This window comes from Scyliorhinus canicula, chromosome 9, assembly GCF_902713615.1.
Source record: "Scyliorhinus canicula chromosome 9, sScyCan1.1, whole genome shotgun sequence".
NCBI lineage: Eukaryota > Metazoa > Chordata > Chondrichthyes > Carcharhiniformes > Scyliorhinidae > Scyliorhinus > Scyliorhinus canicula.
This window is the reverse complement of record NC_052154.1, coordinates 134,233,710-134,252,847: the sequence shown is the minus strand read 5'-3', so window position 1 is coordinate 134,252,847 and position 19,138 is coordinate 134,233,710. Positions and strand designations below refer to the sequence as shown.

The following is a 19,138-nucleotide window of genomic DNA, read 5'->3' as shown; positions in this document are numbered from 1 at the left end:
ATAGTTGGTCAAAGCTTGCCTGTAGTTCCTTCCTCTTTTCCAACTTTGCTGGGTCCCCATCTTCTGCATACCTCCAACATCTCATCTATTACCCTTTGCCGCTCCAACATCTCTTTGTCCGCCCTGGCCTTAAACGAGATCACCTCACCCCTCACCACTGCATTTAGAGCCCCCCAGACAACTGCCTTCGACACCTCACCCGTGCAGTTGAAACCTACATATTCCTGAATTACTTTTTCAATTTTGTCACAGAACCCTCGCTCCCCCAAAAGTCCCACATCTAATTTCCGCTCCGGCCTCTCTACTACCCCCTTTTCCAGTACCATATCCACCCAATGCGGAGCATGATCGGACGCTGCAATTGCTGAGTACTCCGACCCCTTAACCCCAGCCAGCAAACCCTTCCCACCACGAAAAAGTCAATCCGCAAGTATACCTTATGGACCGCCAAGAAAAAAGAGTACTCCTGCTCCCTCGGGTGCAGAACCCTCCAAGGGTCCTCCCCTCCCATATCCACCATTAGCCCAGCCAATGCCGTCTCCCCCCCCCCCCCAATGGGACCAGTGAGCGTGGCCATGACCTGTCCAATCTTGGCTCCGGCGCCAGGTTCCAGTCCCTCCCACTATCAGCTTGTGTGTGTCCAAGTGGGGGATGGCCCCAAACACTTTCTTTGCGAATCCCACATCGTCCCAATTGGAACCATATACACTTACCAGCGCCACTAACCTCCCCTCCAGTCACAATCACATATCTACCCCTCTGATCTGCAACCACATTCTCCCTTTGGAACCGTACTCTTTTGCTGACCATTACCGCTACCCCTCGAGCCCCTCTGTCAAATCCAGAGTGAAACACCTGACTAACCCAGCCCTTTTGAAGTCGCACCTGGTCACCCTCAAGTGAGTCTCCTGCAGCATTGCTACAGCGGCTTACAAAGTTTTAAGATCTTGACTGGACCTCCTAACCCCTGCACGTTCCCCATGACTATCCTAACTGGGGGTCTCTCACCCCCCCCCCCCCCCCCCCCCCCCCACCCTTCTTATCCACCATCATCATATCACCGGGTCCTGCCCATGAGCCTGAGCTGCCCCTATCCGTTATTAACATCAAACTCCTTCCCCCCTCCATGAATCCCCCCCCCCCCAGCACTTCCTCTTGAAAAAACAGTATCGATCCCTTACTCCCTTCTCTTGCTCGCCTTAAACTCTACAACAATGTGAAGTGAAGTAAATTACAATACAAGTTAATGAAAGGAAGGTTATAGCATTTATACACTTTCCAGCTCCCCAATCACAGTCCACAGTCTCTCGTCCAGCTCCTCTCCTCACATCTGTCCCCAGCTTTCTGCCTTCATGAATCCCTCAGCCGACTCCACTGTTTTGAAATAAAAATCTTTGGCGTTATACGTCACCCTCAGCTTCGCCAGGTATACCATACGTAATCACACCCCCTTGATCAGTGCTGCCTTCACTCGGCCGAACGCCGCTCATCTCTTTGCCAACTCCACCGTCAAGTCCTGGTAAATCCGAACTCCAGCACCGTCCCACTGCAACTCACGCTTCTGCTTTGCCCAGCTTAACACCTTCTCATGGGCAGCAGGGTAGCATGGTGGTTAGCATAAATGCTTCACAGCTCCAGGGTCCCAGGTTCGATTCCCGGCTGGGTCACTGTCTGTGTGGAGTCTGCACATCCTCCCCATGTGTGCGTGGGTTTCCTCCGGTGCTCCGGTTTCCTCCCACAGTCCAAAGATGTGCGGGTTAGGTGGATTGGCCATGCTAAATTGCCCGTAGTGTCCTAATAAAGTAAGGTTAAGGGGGGGGGGGGTTGTTGGGTTACGGGTATGGGGTGGATACGTGGGTTGAGTAGGGTGATCATGGCTCGGCACAACATTGAGGGCCGAAGGGCCTGTTCTGTGCTGTACTGTTCTATGTTCTCCTTTATGTGGTATTTACGGAAGCAGAAAATTACTGCTCTTGGCGGTTCGCTTACTTTGGGCCTCGGCCTTAACGACCGATGAGCTCGATCCAGCTCATACCGGGAGGGGTTCTCGCCCTCCCCCATCAACTCCACCAGCATCTTAGCGAAGTACTCTGTTGGCCTCGAGCCCTCTGTCCCTTCGGGCAAGCCCAATTCTCAAATTGTGCTGCCTCGAGCGGTTCTCCAAGTCCTCGAGCTTTGCTTGGAGTCCTCTGTTGACCTCCACCACCCTCCGCAGTTTGTCCCCCATCGAGGTGAGCTGGGGTCGCTGTGCTGCGACACAGCTTCCTCCACTTCCTTCATATTCTTGCCCTGTTCTCTCACCTCGGCTGATATCTTTGCCACAACTACCCTCACCGGGGCGATTGCCTCCTCCACCAATGACTTCAGTGCTACCGCCATCTTCTTCCTCAACGCCTCCATGTGCCTCGCAAACTGCTTTTCCTGCTCCACGGCCATCACCTCAGTCATCTTTTCCACCATAAGCGGTGCAGTCCCACCATGCGGTCCGGCATCCGCCACCATGTCAACGTCTTTGCTGGTCCTCTCATTTGACGCCGAACCCGCATTTCCTCCCTTCTTCACAGCTGCTTTTCGCATCCTTTAATGACTTATTATTTTTATTTTTATTTCTTAAATTTTTTTTTAATTTTCCGAAAAAAATTCAAAACAAACTTCCCCGGAACTGCACTATAAACTTTTTAAAGACACGTTTTAAGCGGGAGCCACTCAATGTGCAGCATCCCCGCTACATCGCGCCCTGGATTCGGGCCTGCCGCCTCTACAGCCTCATTTTCAGTTCGGCTCTGCCCCTGCCGCTCCAAATGCTGCACACCCCAGGCCCGACGCCTCCCCTCTGGCCGCCCCACACTCATGCAGGGTTCCTTGCCGGTTATCAAGCCACCCCAGCTTGACGCCCGGGACAGCCCCAAAGGCCGACAAAAATTGGGGGAGACGAAAAAACGGGGAAACCCCCAAAAGCGCCATAAACAGCGGACACAGGAGGAAGCTCCTCTCGATGCAGCCGACCCGCTCGCGAACGCCACAGGACGTCCTGTTGCCTCTAAGTTACCTCCATTGTCCAACCGAACAGATGTTGCTGAGGAAAAAGTCAACAAAGTCTCTGTCAGATGTCCATAAGTTATTTCTGGAGGCAAGCAGGGTGCAATGTGAAATGGCCATGAGCAACTCAGAGCAGATAAATGTTATGTCTGGTTTGAATATTTTGTCCAAAATGAAGTTCAGTTGAATTAACACACACTGCTCTGTTCTGACCAACACAAAATGGAGCAACAAACCAAAATGGAGGAAAAATTCCGAATCCTTCAATACTAACTCTTTGTGATTCATGTACCAGGACACTCGGATCCACTTGTGGTGTAGAGGTCTGCACTTCCTCTCGAAATAAATAATTTACTGCTTTTCTATTCTTCCTGCCAAAGTGGTCTTGTTCATATTTACCCACGTTATACTCCAGTTGCCAAATATTTGCTCACTCACTTGACCTATCTAAATACCTTTGTATACTTTGAGATAAATGACTAATTGATTGTTGCTGGTTGGATATCCAATATTATCGAGTACACCAGGAGAAGTCCCTTGCTCCTCTTAAGAATGTGCTCTGGAATATTTTAAGTCTGCCAGGAAAGACAAATGGGGCCTCTGACTGTGATATTTTCTCATTACTGCGCTGAGGTGATAGGCTTGATGATACATTCATCTCTGGAGTGGAACTTGGATCCATGACCTTCTAACTAAGCAGCGAGAGTGCTACCATTTGACGCCCAGAGCACTTTGCAGGACAGAGAAATTATACCGTTAGATGCTGATAAAATGGAAAATATGACAATGCGAGTTATGATCTCAAATGAGAAAATAGGGTCTGCAGATGTTAATATCAAAAGTTTAGATCGGAAAACTGATATTCTTTGATGAAAAGCCAGGTGACCACAGAGACTAGAAAGTGAAAGAAAGGGTAAGATAAATCAGGACATAGTGATCAAATGCCAAGAAACTTGGGTTTAAAAGGTCAATGATTTTAAGATTGGGGGAGGTAAAAAATGCCAGAGTTTTACATTCTGGTAAAGGATAAATTGAAATTGGAGACAGTAAAATTACACAAGTACATAATTTACGGAGCAGGTAAACTGCCTACAATGAAATAGTTGCAGCTTATCTGAACCAAGAAAGGAAACTAGAGGAACATTGATCATCATGTAAGGAAAGGGATAGAAGTATTGCAATGAGGAGAGTAACAGGTCGGATGTTTGCAGTGAAAGGAATCGCATATCAGACAGTAACTTGAATCCTGTTCAGTAGTGTGAGAAAAGGCTAGAAGAGCCCTCTCAGGTAGGGGGCTGTATTCAAATCTGAGACAGACTGGGACCGTATAATGATATTGGTTTTGCCATAAGAATCACTCATTAATGGAATGCCACTGGTATCAGTGTTTGGCCTTCGTTGTTCAGATCTGAATAAGGCATCGAGGGAACTGCATATTTGCAGATGATAGAGATATGTGCAGGTGTAAGGGCCTTAACTGAGGCACATAAATTACAAGTAGATCAGGATACTATAGGGGGAATGTGCCTATATCTTCAGTATAGGTTAATATAGTGGTATATACTTGGATAAGGTCAACACCAAGAATGTGTACAGCCTTCAGATTTAAATTCAAGGGTGTTTAATAGGAGGACTTGGATGTTGAGCTTATGAAACTTTGAAGATTCATCACCAATTCTTTGAGGTTATATCAGAAGAGAATACAATTTTAGGATGTCTTGCCAGCACAATTAAATTCAAAATAAGAAATACTATTTTGCCTCTGTATAAGTCCCTAGTTGGGCCTCACCTAGAAAATTGTATTGAGTTTCAATCCAGTTACATATTGGGTAATATTGAGAACTCTCAAAAGAGGTCTACTTAATTTGTGTCCAGTTTAAAGGCTCTCAGTTACCACAATAGGCATCGGCAACAGGGGTCCCTAGTTCTAGAAAGAGAGTTGACAATAAAGGGTTATCCTATGTTCAGTTGCAAAAGCTGTTCAATCCAGATAGGCGCAAGCAAAAGTTATGTAAGCAGAGAACTAGTTAGATGGTCAAATGGAGTAATTGATCTCTGTAACAAATAAGGAAATGGTGGATATAATGAATAATAATTTCATGCCAACATTTGATTTAGAGGACGAGGTCACCATGATGGCCATCTCAGGGAAATATTTTAAAAGAGAAACAAAGTCTCACCGAAATTAATGTAAGCAGCGTAATCGGAATGAAAATAATGGCACTAAAGAGTAACGAATACCCAGGATTAGGTGCTTTCCATCCCAGACTTTAAAAGAGCATAGATAAGAGCATTTCAAATGTCCTGATTATATCAGCCAGAGTGCCTTTGATTCAGGAACCATTGTCACACTATGATTGACTAAAGGTGGCAGAGGGAAAACTGAGAATCATACACCAGTCATCCTAACACTAGAGTCTATAATTAAGGGTAGGGTGACTGAACACCATGAACATTTTTAGCTGGTCAGAGAGATCCAGCATGGATTTGTAAATTATGCCTGACAAACCTGAAGAACTGACTAAAGTAGTGGATCAGGGAATGTCTGTGGGTATTCGTGATATGGAATTCCAGAAGGGACTTGATAAAGAAGAAGTAGCTCAGCTGGCTGGATGGCTGGTTTGACATGCGGGGGGGACGGGACGGCAACAGTGTGGGTTCAATTCCTGTACCGGCTGAGGTTATCCATGAAGGTCCTGCCTTCTCAACCTTGCCCCTCACACAATGGGTGGAATTTACCGCCTGTTCACGCCGGCGGGATATTCAGGTACTACAGACGGCGTACTACCCCTTCGGATTTCCCAGCGGCAAGGAGTGTATTCAACGGGAAATCCTGTTGACAAGTGTGGGACCAGAAGATCCCGCTGGCGGACTACGCAGGAAATCCCACCCACGGTGTGGTGACCCTCAGGTTAAATCACCACCAGTCAGTTTTCTCTCAGGGGGAGAGCAACCTATGGTCCTCTGGGACTATGGTGATTTTCTTTCATTTTCACTTCATACGCTCCCCAAAATACCCAGTGGGGGCACATAAAATATAGCCCAAAGAGTGGCTGAACTTTGGAATTCTTCTGTAAATGGCAATTGAAGCTCAATCAATTGGTCTTTTTAAATCTGAATATTTGAGATTTTTGTTGACTGGAGAAGGTGTTCAATGAACTGGGGCAAAGTCAAATGTGTGGTGTTAGGCCGTAGATCAGCCGTATTATCATTAAATGGCGAAACTGGCTCGAGGGTAAAATGGCCTACTCCCAATCTTGTTCTGTCATGTGCAGTGAACAGGGTTTCATTGCAAGTATTCAAAAGAGAGACAGGCAATTTTCTGAGTGGAGTCAACCCAGCTACGTATAGAAAGCAGGTGTCAAGGTCACCCATGGCAGGAGAGGGCAGACTCAATAGACTAGTGGTCTTTTTGAGGGGAAAATCATGTTTGGTACAAAAGAGAAAACTTGGAGGCTGCTCTAATGGTGGGGATGACGGTTCCATTAAAGAAAAAGAAGAAAGTGAGACTAGTTGGATATTTTCTGCTAGTCACCCCTGTGATTGGATCTCTTGGAGATGAATCTGTTAGATTGGCGCTTAAAGTGAAATCGTGAATTCAGTCAGACCCATCAAAAATCAATCTGCTTATATATTTCTAAAACTCAGCAAGTTGCAGTTTTTATTTATCTTGCCTTGAATGGGTTTAGCCTAGCTCTTGATAGTTGAGTCAGTGACTTATTTTGCTCTCCTTTACATTTCAGTTATTTCACACCTGTTCTTTTCATTCCCTCCTTGGCATGGCGTGCCACTCTTTCTATATCCAATCTGTGCCTCAGTCATGCTTATGAACCCGTACCTTCTCAGTCTATAAATGTACGGAAAAATGAAATTGTCCCTCCACCTCGATTGTGGTATTGACACTCGGCCGGCATGCTGCTCGTGAACTGACCCTGTGTGATATGTTAACTCTTTCCTCGAATATTGATCTACACAATAAATAATTTTACATACCAGATTGCTTGAAATAAAGTAATGAATGCAGTAATATCTCTCTCTCTTGACCCCAAGCATAATAAATTGTCTATAAACCTGCTGTGTGGGAGAAACCTTCGGAAGCTTTCACAAGAACTCATGTTTATTTGTCCAAGTATTTCCCCCCTCATTTTCTCCTCTCTTGAAGGCACAGATTCTTGCAAAGGTATGTGTACCATGACAATTACAGCTCTTAGCTACAGCCTGGTGGGTGAGGTAGCTATCAGGAACAAGAATGTTTTCTAAACCACAGACCAGTTAAAGCACCATTACTGCTGCTACATTGAGCTAACGTGACAAGGCAAGTTAAGGTTGAATCTGGAATGCCTTGGTCAAATGACTCAAACCAACCTTAGGCAGAGCATTTACCCACTGAGTTGCCAGGGCATCTGATTAAAACTTGACACATAAGTGCTGCAAATATGGTAATTTATTATAATTGAATGTGTACCACACAATTCATGAGATTCTTCATCTAAATGTAATACAATGATATTAAAATTCTCCATTTCCACATGTATTGTAAACATATAGTATTCTTATCCTTTTGTGATGTCAGTCAAATCTAGCGTTGTGGCGGTAAATGTGACAGTATCTCTCAAACCCTTAATGTAGCATTGACAATCTTGGCCTTGCTTTCAGAAGAAAAATCCGCAACAATAAATTTTCATAAACAATTTGGAAAGACCCATAAGTAATGTACTGTAAGAACTGGGTAAAAAAACAAGTGGCTTCAACAACCTCAGGAATCAGCTACTGCCCAGTGATACATCATGGGAGTTGGAGTTTTCAGCTGCTCAACATAAGAACAAATCTTCAAATTCAGTGCATGATGAGATATCCAGAAATTGTTATTTTCAATGGGCTCATGCTTGACTTTCACAAAGATAGGGAAAGATAATGGAGAGATGAAGCCAAATTAAGTAGTTAAAACTTTCCAGTTGTCTGCAAATTCTGAGATGAACATGACCAGAGTTTAGCTGCTGAGATGGACAGGATGCAATATGGCCAACCTGGGTTAAGATGACAACAAAATCACAGACCAATACAGATGAGGAAGGTCATTTGGTCTGTCTTAGCTCATCTATCGGGAAGTAAGTTATAATGCTTTCCTCATTATTAAATTCCTCTCTTTCTTAAATGATGTCGAGACTTTCTTGCCCTCCCCCTCCCCCATCTCACATTCTACCCAGAAACCCATTGCATATGTTGATCACTTTGTGCAAAGGACATCTGAGATCAGTCCTAAATTTTCTTTTGTCCAGTATGAACCTTGTCCGACTGTTGTAATTTAATTTGAAGCAGTGTTTTGGATTTATTTATTCTGTACTGTTAAATGTCATGTACTTCTACTACAGATATATTTTATATCCCCTCTCAGCTACCTTTCAAGGATGAGGAGCACAGGTTTTATCACTTTTTGCTCCTAGATTCTACAGGAAGGCTGACAAACGGGGTTATTGTCAGTCTCCTGAGTGGAGATACCTGCAGATAGATTCTATTCCACGCAATTTTGAACTGAAAATATCATGAGAAACGGAAATAAGAAAGGATGAATTATTAGGCCCAAGAAATGTCAGAATTTGTTTTGCTTTTTTATGAGAACCTATGTTTTTTAGAAATTGGAATTTTAATTCCATATATATTTTCCACACAAAGTTTAACGATTGAAGATTCTGCTATGGATAAAGCCTTTGTGCCTCTACCTTTCTGTCACCCACCTCTTAAAGGATCACATTGAGACTATTTCATGGACCTTAAATTAACAGTATGAATTGTTTTATTTTGTATTACAATGGTTGATTGATGAATCCGTTCTACTTCATATTCATAAGATCCATATTTTTAGTAGCTTCTTGTTTCCAGTGATCCTGGTCTCCAAGTGCTCGTGTCCTTTTGAAATCTGTAGGAAGAGGGAGAATATGGAAACTGGCCTGAATGGGCAGACTTGTATACTTTTTTTTAATTGTTCACAAATTGTCTACATTTCCAGTAGCAATTCAGAAAATGCACTTTGCAAAGAATTGCTTGTTGTAAATGGTTACATCAGGGAGAAGAACATTCAATAGAATGAGGGAGAGCTCTAGAAGATCATCTTTGTCATGGTATCATGGCTGGCAGCTGCATCTGCACCCACTCCAACCAAACCAACCCCATTAGGATCAGAGGAAGCTGTAGATGCAATGTTTAAAATCTAGTCTGCACATGCTGTGAATGACAGCTTTGGTGAGCTACCCGTGGACCAACTCGGAATCAAGTAGAGCAGCAATCGTAGTTTGAAAGCAAAGATCTAAAGCTGACAAAATCTGTATTTCCACCATCCTTTTCTGGTTAGTAATATTGTGCAGTCACTAACAGGAGAGAAGGAAATTGGACACATCATTTGTCTGGTGTCAAGTTGCAGTAAAGTCAAGCCTTGATATCAGATACACAGTCTGGCAGCACAGATGCAGTGGAGGGTCAAGCAAGGCAATGAAGAGCTTGAGCATAACATAGTAATAATAATCTTTATTATTGCCACAAGTAGGTTTACATTAGCACTGCAATGAAGTTACTGTGAAAATCCCCTAGTCGCCACGCTCCGGCGCCTGCTCGTGTACACAGAGGGAGAATTCAGAATGTCCAATTCACCTAACGTCTTTCGGGACTTGTGGGAGGAAACCGGAGCACCCGGAGGAAACCCACACAGACACGGGGAGAACGTGCAGACTCTGCACGGACAGTGACCCAAGCGGGAATCGAACCTGGGACCCTGGTGCTGTGAAGCAACAGTGCTAAGCATTGTGCTACCGTGCCGGCCATCGATGTACATCGGTAGCTGAACTCATGCTGCTCTGAGACTCTCTTGGGTGCTGGGATACATAACTAATACACTTCAGCATAAAACTAAATGTAAACCTCTTGCCACATCCAGAATACTATATCCTGTTTTATTCCACTTGTAAAGGTGGAGGAATATTCTTCCTTTTACCGTAGGAAAACATAGACTTTGTATGGGTAATGATGAGATGTTTAAAATTATGAAGATAAGATGAAAAAACTTGCATTCATGAACTACCTGTCACGACATCAGAACATCCCAAAGCACTTCACAATCAATGAAGTACTTTTGAGTTGTAGTCAATATTTTAATGTAGAAACAAAAGGTTCTGATGGAATGTCATCAGCCTGAAATGTTATGTCTTGTCTCCACAGATCCTACCTGACCTGCTGAGTAACTCTCTCATCTTCTGTTTTATTTTTAATTTAGGGAAGTGTGGCAGTCAATTTGCAAGTTCCCAGTAACAGCAATGTCCAGAAAATGTTTTTATTACTAATATTGATGGGCATTTATTTTTCAGGTGTGTATGTTTATCATTTCAAGCCTATCTGCAACATTTACTCTTTTCTGAGAGTCCTCTTTACTATGGGAAAAATAATTCAAGTTCAGAACCAAAATGCATCAGCACAGTATTTCCTAGGTTTCATTTTGCATCCACCCCTTCCCTCTTTTGATATATTCCATCCCCTTTGATCAGAAGGTGATGGGTTTAAGCCCCACTCCGCAGCACAAAACCTAGACTGGCATTACAAAGCAATTCTGAGAGAATGCGGCACCGTCAAAGATGCTGGCCGTGATTTAACCAAATGGGGACTGTATCCCACAGCGAGCGGGTTTAGCTGTATGGTTCCCAGCACTGTACTATCTAACCTGACTCCGGTTAGATATGGGGCCTCAGCGGGAAATGCATGGCCGAGGCCACACTGAGTCCCATTTCCTGCACTGAGGAGCCCTGCTCACCAAAACTCCTCAGTGCAGGGAACGATGGACGCCATTTTTAAATGGCATCCCGATCTCTTGAGCCCCTGACGCGACCCCTGAACTCCCCAGGCCTAACTCACTGTGTGGGTGCCTGGCTCCCCACCCTCACTTCATGCAAGGCAACCCCCAGCCAATCACCGCCACACAGAAAATGCCAGCTTGTCATCTTGGCAATACCAGCCTGGCACTCTGGCAGTGCCCCTGCTAACTGGCAGTCCCACCTGGGCATCTTTATAGTGCCAGTCTGGCACCCAGGTGGCACTACCACTGTGACAGTCTGGCACCAGCAATGCATGGGTACCACTCTGCCCAGAAGGCATGCACCTGGGGGGCCTCAAAACCCCCGGGGGGCCTCAAAACCCCTGGGAGACCCCTGGGAGACACCCCCCCCCCCCCCAATGTGTGGAGACCAGTACTGAATGGCGCTCGCCTGAGCGAGTGGAGGTTAGATCCCAATGCCTTGGTTACCTCAGATAACTGCATATTAAAGTGAGACTAGCTGTCTCGCTATAATATGCAGATTTGCCAAAACGGGATCCTGCCACATCGCGACGTCTTGGGAAATCTCGTTAGATCCTGCGAGGCGTGGCAAGCTGGGTAGATCCCGGGAGCGGGGTCACCCTTTGTTTATTGGTCACGTTACGAGAAGGCATGCTGCTTTTCAGGCGCAGTGTGACCGACATATCACACTGCTATCTTTCAGATTAGACATTTATCCGAGGTTGCATCTGCCCTCCCAGGTGGATGCAAACAATCCTGTGATATTATTCAATGTAGAGAAGAGAAATCTCCGCAACATTTAGCTCTCAACCAGCACTTCAAAACAGATTTTCTGATCGATACCTCATTGCTGTTTATGAGACTTTGCTGTGCGCAAATTGATTGCCCATTTTCTCTGTATGGCAACAGTGACATATTATTTAATTATCTGCAAAGCACTTTGTGACATCCTGAAGTGCACTATATAAATGCAAGTCTTTCTTTCAGTTCTGCAGGGCTTACAGAACTTCGTCCCAGTGAAGCAGGCTCATTTTAATTTTTCTTCCTGCAGGATTTGGAGGACATATTCTTTGTTAATTTAACTTTATTTGTTTATCAATAGAAATGTTCTTTGGTGTAATACAAAACCATGATAAAATCGCCACATCTCCATAACGTGGCTCACCAGTATTAACAGGATATTTGTCATGGAGAATCTACCCAGTTGATGTGAAAAATGTGGCACATGGTTCAGCAATCACGGATATGCTAATTCAGCTACAGTGCATTTCAAGGGTAAAACAGCATTAAATTAAACCACAAAAGGCCTGAGATTCTGCTCCATTGGTGCAAATAAAGTGGAGTCCTCACTATCCCAAATTACAGGAAGAAGGTCATAAGCATGACCACTTATGCACTTTATTGGCACTTGGCGTGATCTGCCCTCAGCCTTCACTGGGCCAAGGAAAAGGCTTTTTGCCCCACAAGAAGTCTGGATTCTTTTAAAATACATTTATTAGATCTCATCTGAATTCTACTAGCTTTGCCTGTTAACAGTTTGGAGAGTTTTAAAAGGCTTTAAGAGGACTCATCACAGCTGGCAATACTTTCTATGAGTAAAAAGTGGTAACCTGGAAACTTCCTTGGATATTGTTCCCTTGACTTGGGGAAGGGAGAGAGGAAAATGAACAGAGAACCTATTCCCTAGTTTATCATATGGTACTGCATATTTCAAAACAGTGAGTTTAAAAAAAGCTCAATTTTTAAAATTATTTATTTTGAAGACACTTGCTATCACAGCATACTTTTTCCCCAAATCATTGGAAATCTTTGGTATATGATATCATCAATGATATTGGTTGCAACTCATAATCTCACTGGGTATTGGTAAAGGTCATTGCCATTATCATTAATGATTATTGGTTGAAGACTTAATATTATCAATGGTTGTCAATTGAAATCAAATGTCAGCAATGTCAATGTCATTAGTGGATCATTAGTATCTTCTCTGGTTTTTGATGCCAACCTAATGGGAGAATTCTCAATAGCTACTGAAAATACAGTTCTGGATCATTTGTGATACTGCTACATATATTTGTTTGAATGTAATTATTACTTTTTCTTTGATTTACTTGCTTCATACATTTGCTGCTTTTTTTCCAGTCTTTGCAAGTTATTCATTTACAAATAAATATCTTCTATAAAATTTAAATAGGGTACATGTAATTAGGAATGCAAGGTTAACAATGGGACTGCAAGCCATTATACTCCACCGCAAACATAGAACATAGAATAGTACAGCACAGAACAGGCCCTTCGGCCCTCGATGTTGTGCCGAACAATGATCACCCTACTTAAACCCACGTAACCCGTATACCCATAACCCAACAATCCCCCCATTAACCTTACACTACGGGCAATTTAGCATGGCCAATCCACCTAATTAGTTTTAATGCTGTGTTATAGAACAGTACAGCACAGAACAGGCCCTTCGGCCCTCGATGTTGTGCCGAGCCATGATCACCCTACTCAAACCCACGTATCCACCCGGAACCCAACAACACCCCCTTAACCTTACTTTTTAGGACACTACGGGCAATTTAGCATGGCCAATCCACCTAACCTGCACATCTTTGGACTGTGGGAGGAAACCGGAGCACCCGGAGGAAACCCACGCACACACGGGGAGGACGTGCAGACTCCGCACAGCGACCCAGCTGGGAATCGAACCTGGGACCCTGGAGCTGTGAAGCATTTATGCTAACCACCATGCTACCGTGCTGCCCTATAGTGCTTTAACTATTTTAAGTACCTTAGCCTTGAATCCTGATCTTGTACTACCCAAAGACCGTAATATTGTGTTTTAACTTTTGAATAGAATACATTTTTTGATGAAAATAATAGTTCCTAAAATATATATTTTCTAATAAGCAATTGCATGTAAATAGCATTTTTTGTGCGTTCAACCATTGTCCCACCCTGTTTAATAAACAAATTAATAGACTGACATGCAGGAGTTACCTCCAAGGAGAAGATTCCAGATGTTTACATCATAGTTATAATAACCATTGTCTTCAGCAGATCTTCTCCCATCTGGAAGAATAACACCACAGTTAATCCAGATTTTAGTAGAGCTATCTTTCTCTTCATGGGATCTTTAACCATGACAGAATTTCTCTGGCTCATGCCTCAGCTGCCTATATCCATAAAATAAAATCGTGAGGGCATTGTTGAGGGTAGCTGTAAATTCAAAGAACTGAAACAGCTTTCTATTTTGGTCAGGTACAATATTTATTTAAGCAGAATAAAGCACCTTTCATACTATCCTTAAGACAATCACAGTTCAAGTATATTATGGAATACATGTAATATAAAATGTTCTATACCACTGTCTTGCCACGCGATCTTGAGTATAATATAACTCGACAATCTCCCATCATGGATTCAATGGTCAGATACATCATTTGAAACAAAGTAAATCAACTTAATTTTCTGCTAGAACTAACATCCAACTTCAGTTGAGGATGGCCACTTGGACAAGGAATCAAAGGGCAGCGGACCCCTACATGGTTATTCCCCAGTACTGTGGTAAAATAGACAGCGGCCTGTAATCTAGGCCTGATAAAATCGGACATTTTAAATTAATTGGTCATTTTCTTTTTTTTTAATATTTCTATTTAGCCATTTATATAAACAGTAAATACAAAAAAAAGAATAAGAACAAACGGGAACATTATAACAAATAACTAGCTAATCTAAACCCCCCTGCCCTTCCCCTCCTCCCATCCTGCCTTCCCCGTTTTAACCCCTTTATCTCCCCCAGCCCACTCTCCTGACACCTTAGTCCTCCTTGAAGAAGTCGATGAATAGCTTCCACCTCCGGGCAAACATTGACCGACTCTCTCATGACGACCTTGATTTTTTTCCAACCGTAGGAACTGCTCCAGGTCGCTCAGCAATCCCCTGGTTTCGGTGGCTCCGAAGTCTCCACTCCAGCAAAATCGGTCTCCGGGCTATCAGGGAGGCAAAAGCCAGGACATTGGCCTCTATCACCCCCTGGACTCCTGGGTCTCCGACACTCCAAATATCGACACTTCTGAACTTTGGACTAACTTCACTCTCAACGCCTCGGACATTATGTCCCCGAACCCCTACCAGAACCCCTTCAGTTTCAGACATGCCCAGAACATGTGAACGTGTTTTGCGGGGCTCCCCGCGCACCATCCACACCTATCCTCTACCCCTCTCAAAAGACCTACATATCTTGGCCACCATCATGTGCGCCATATGAATTTCTTGAACTGTACAAGGCTAAGCCTAGCACACGGTGAGGATGCATTCACCTTCCTCAGAGCCTCCTCCTACATCCTGGCCTCCATTCCCCCACCCCCCCCCCCAAGTTCCTCCTCCCATTTCAGTTTGACTTTTCCTATCGGGGCTTAGTCCAGTCCATTAGCTCCTTATGAATCTCAGATACCTTCCCCTCACCCACTCCTTCCCTCAATAGCACCTTATCCTGCAATCCCAAGGGCAGCAAACGGGGAAAGGGCAGCACCTGCTTCCTCACAAAATCCCAAACCTGTAAGTATCTAAACCCATTCCAGCTGGGCAGCTAATATTCCTCCTCCAAGTCCTCGAAGCTTGCAAAGCTGCCCCCACAAACAGGTCCCCAAACCGCTCGATGCCTGCCTGTCGCCACCCCCGAAACCTCACACCCAGCCCCCCTCGGTCCAAAGCTGGGTTGTCGCAAATCGGTGCCCACACTGAGGCACTTTCCAACCTCCGATGCTGCCGCCAATGTCCCCATACCCTCAGAGCCACCACCACCATTGGGCTCATGGAGTACCTGGCTAGCAAAAACGGCAGAGAGGCCATCAACAGTGCTCCTGAATACTTTTCCCTACAAGAGGCCGCCCCGATCTGCCCCCATACCGACCCCTACCCCGCTGCACATTTCCTAACCATGGCTATATTAGCTGCCCAGTAATAATTCATTATATTTTGCAAGGTCAGCCCGCCACTGCCCCTCCCCCCTCCCTCGCCCCCGTTTCAACAGCATCTCCTTAACCTGCAGGGTTTCCCCAGCCTATACAAACTCCAAAATCATAGCTGTGACTTTCTTAAAAAAGAGATCGGGAGTTCTGAAAGACAAATAAGAGCCTCAGCAGTACAGTCATTTTTACTGACCACACCTGCACCACCAGCAACAGTGGCAAAACATCCCACCTCTTAAAATCTCCCTTCATCTCCTCCGCCAACCGAGCCAGATTCAGTTTATGCAGTTGCGCCCATCCCCGCACCACCTGGATGCCCAAGTACCTGAAGCTTGCCCCACCACCTTGAATGACAGCTCTCCCAGTTTCCTCTCCTGCCCCCTGGCCAAGATCGGGAACACCTCACTCTTCCCCATATTCAGCTTGTATCCGGCAAACCGGCCAAACTCCTCCAGAATGCTCATGATTCCAACACCTCCCAACGGGTTGGGAATTTTCAGCAACAGGTTGTCTGCATACAGCGAGACCCTGTACTCGAACATGAATGGGCATTGACTAAAGACTGTCAGTGCTTGTGCAGAAAGAAAAGGGACTTTAATAAGGACATGGGGAGTCTATGCCGAGTAAAATAAGAAACAAAGTTTTATTTACACAAATGATGTGTACAGTACCTGGTAGAATCCTACCAGTTTCTTCCTGAAGTCAGCACCTTACTGGCCAACCTTATATACATGGGTTAATTGAAATACCCCATCCCGAGAGGGGGAACTCATGCTCCGCAAGCAACATGGGGAGGACAAACGTTCTCACCCTGTAGGTTCCGGGAGGAATATTACAGGGACCAGGAGAGAAAATTGAAAAATAAATGAATGACTCTCCTACTGTGTGAGAAGAAACAACATTATTCCTCTTGGAACATGTCTGTGTCAATGGATAAATGAATTATACGAGAAAGAGCTGAGCCCCTACTAAAAATTTCAAAGCACCCTCTGGCCATGAATACAAGATTTTCAAAGAGGACTGGCTTTGCTACTGTAACACTCCGATCAATTATAGTAATAACATTATTCAACTATACTGACACTCACAATCCCATTACCTTTCCTTATTCTACTAAACCAACAATGAACCACTTTCCTTTGGACAATAATTGCTTTGGACAATAATTGGTATAATGCCTCAGCAGTAATAGGTTTAAACCATTACTGGGAGCTTTAATAACAGCGCCACTGGGGTCAATACTTGTCAGGAAAATGTAACTTAAGTGTTCAAGCACCACTGAAACGTATTAATACAGGAGAAGGCGGTGGTCAATTCTGGATTGCCTTGCTTGGTTTGACCAAATGACTGAGGAAATTATTAGGAAAATCAGCCACAATCACAGAAAATGATTGCCATATACCATTTGACTGAGGCTTCTTGCTTTACTTTCTCCTTTCATACTCTGGGAACCAGCAGGTGGGAGGATGCTCGGTGTCAGAGGCGGGACCTGCCAGGCTAGCTGGGAAGGCTAGTCCACAGAAGCAAAGTGGGGGGTGAGCTGAAGTTCAATGTAGCGGGGTGAATGGGGGGGAGGGCGGTGGGGGATAGACTGCTGATGAGGAGGGGACTTTCAAGGTGTTGGAGGAGGAGAGTGGATGACGGTAGCTGCCGGGGGGGGGGGCAGGTGAGGCACGGGCCAAGGGGCTGGCCTGGGAAAGGTCATGGTTGATCGACAGGAGAGGGGGTAGAGTGCCCCCTGATGAGGCTCGCCACGTGGAACACACGTGGGCTGCATGGGCCGGTCAAAAGGGCCCGTGTGTTTGCACACTTGAGGCAGCTGAAGGCAGATGTGGCCATGTTGCAAGAGACACATTTGAAGCTGGGAGACCAAGTTAGGTTGAAGAAGTGTTGGGACAGGCAGGTGTTTCATTCGGGATTGGACTTTAAAACAAGGGAGGTGGCAATTCTGGTTAACAAAAAGGTGTCATTCGAGGTGGGATAGATAGAGGCAGACCCGGGGGATAGATTTATTATGGTTAGTGGGAAGCTGGAGGGAATGGCTGTGGTGTTGGTGAATATATACGCCTCAAACTGGGATGATGTCGTGTTTGTCAGGAGGGTGCTGGGGAAGATTCCGGACCTGGACTTGCACAAGCTGATTATGGGGGGAGATTTTAACATGGTTCTAGACCGGTCGACTTCCAGGTCGGGAAAGGTGTCAGCAATGGCGAAAGAGCAGCGGAGGTTCATGGAGCACATGGGGAGGGGGGGGGGGGGGGGGGTGGATCTGTGGAGTTTCGGGAGGCCAAGGAGCATGGATTTTTCATTTTATTCCCATGTGCACAAGGTGTATTCCAGGATAGACTTTTTCATACTTGGAAAAATGCTGTTAGCGGGAGTGGAGGACACTGAGTATTCAGTAATCATGCTGTTGGATCACGCCCCACACTGGATAGGTCTACCGGTAAGCACAGGAAAGACCCAACATCCGCAATGGAGGTTAGATGTAGGGCTGCTAGCGGAGGATGAGATCTGTGAGCGGGTGAGGGAGGCCATCCGAGGGTACATAAAGAGCAACGGCACGGGTGAGACCACGGCAAGGGTGGTTTGGGAAGCACTGAAGGCGGTTAACAGAGGGGAATTAATCTCGTTTCGGGCCTACATGGAGAAGACTGAACGGGCAGAGTTGGACAGGCTGGTAGGGGAAATTTACAGGTGGACAGGAGATATGCGGAGTCTCCGGATGAGGAGCTCCTGAAGGAGCGTCAGAGACTTCAAATGGAATTTGGGCTCCTGTCCACAGGTAAGGCAGAGGGGCAGCTGAGGAGGGTAAAAGGGGTGATGTACGAATATGGGGAGGAAGCTAGTAGGATGTTAGATCATCAGCTGAGGAAACAGGAGGCGGCGAGGGAAATTGGGAGGGTAAAGGATATGAGGGGGAAGGTGGTGGTGAACCCAGGGGCGGTAAATGATGTGTTTCGTGAATTCTATAGTTGAGTTTATAAATCAGAACTCCCAGCCGGGGAGGAGGATATGAAGCGATTTCTCGGGGGGCTAAAGTACCCGAAGGTAGATGAGGAGCTTGTGGAAGGCCTGGGGGGCCTAATTGGGCTTGAGGAGGTGATAGACGGATTGGGGGCGATGCAATTGGGTAAGGCCCCGGGACCTGATGGATACCGGGTGGAGTTCTACAAAACGTTTTCTGGGTCACTGGGGCCGCTCCTGGTTAAGGCTTTTACTGAGTCAAAGGAGTTGGGAGTGCTCCCCCCCAACGTTATCACAAGCATCAATCTCTCTCCTTTTGAAGTAGGATAAGGACCCAGAGAGC

General features: G+C 45.3%; 1 protein-coding gene across 2 annotated transcripts in view; it reads right to left on the bottom strand.

Moving 5' to 3' along the window:
• Positions 1-7,322: 7,322 nt before the first annotated feature.
• LOC119971722 (spexin-like) overlaps positions 7,323-19,138 on the bottom strand; it is a 97,199-nt gene continuing 85,383 nt past the window's right edge. For both annotated transcript variants that reach the window (XM_038807666.1, XM_038807665.1), the window contains exons 4-5: positions 13,856-13,927; positions 7,323-8,956 (exon numbers count right to left, since the gene is read on the bottom strand). In XM_038807666.1, the coding sequence (XP_038663594.1) occupies positions 8,871-8,956; positions 13,856-13,927 (158 nt within the window). In that variant the 3' untranslated portion in view covers positions 7,323-8,870. The remainder of the gene's footprint in view (positions 8,957-13,855; positions 13,928-19,138) is intronic.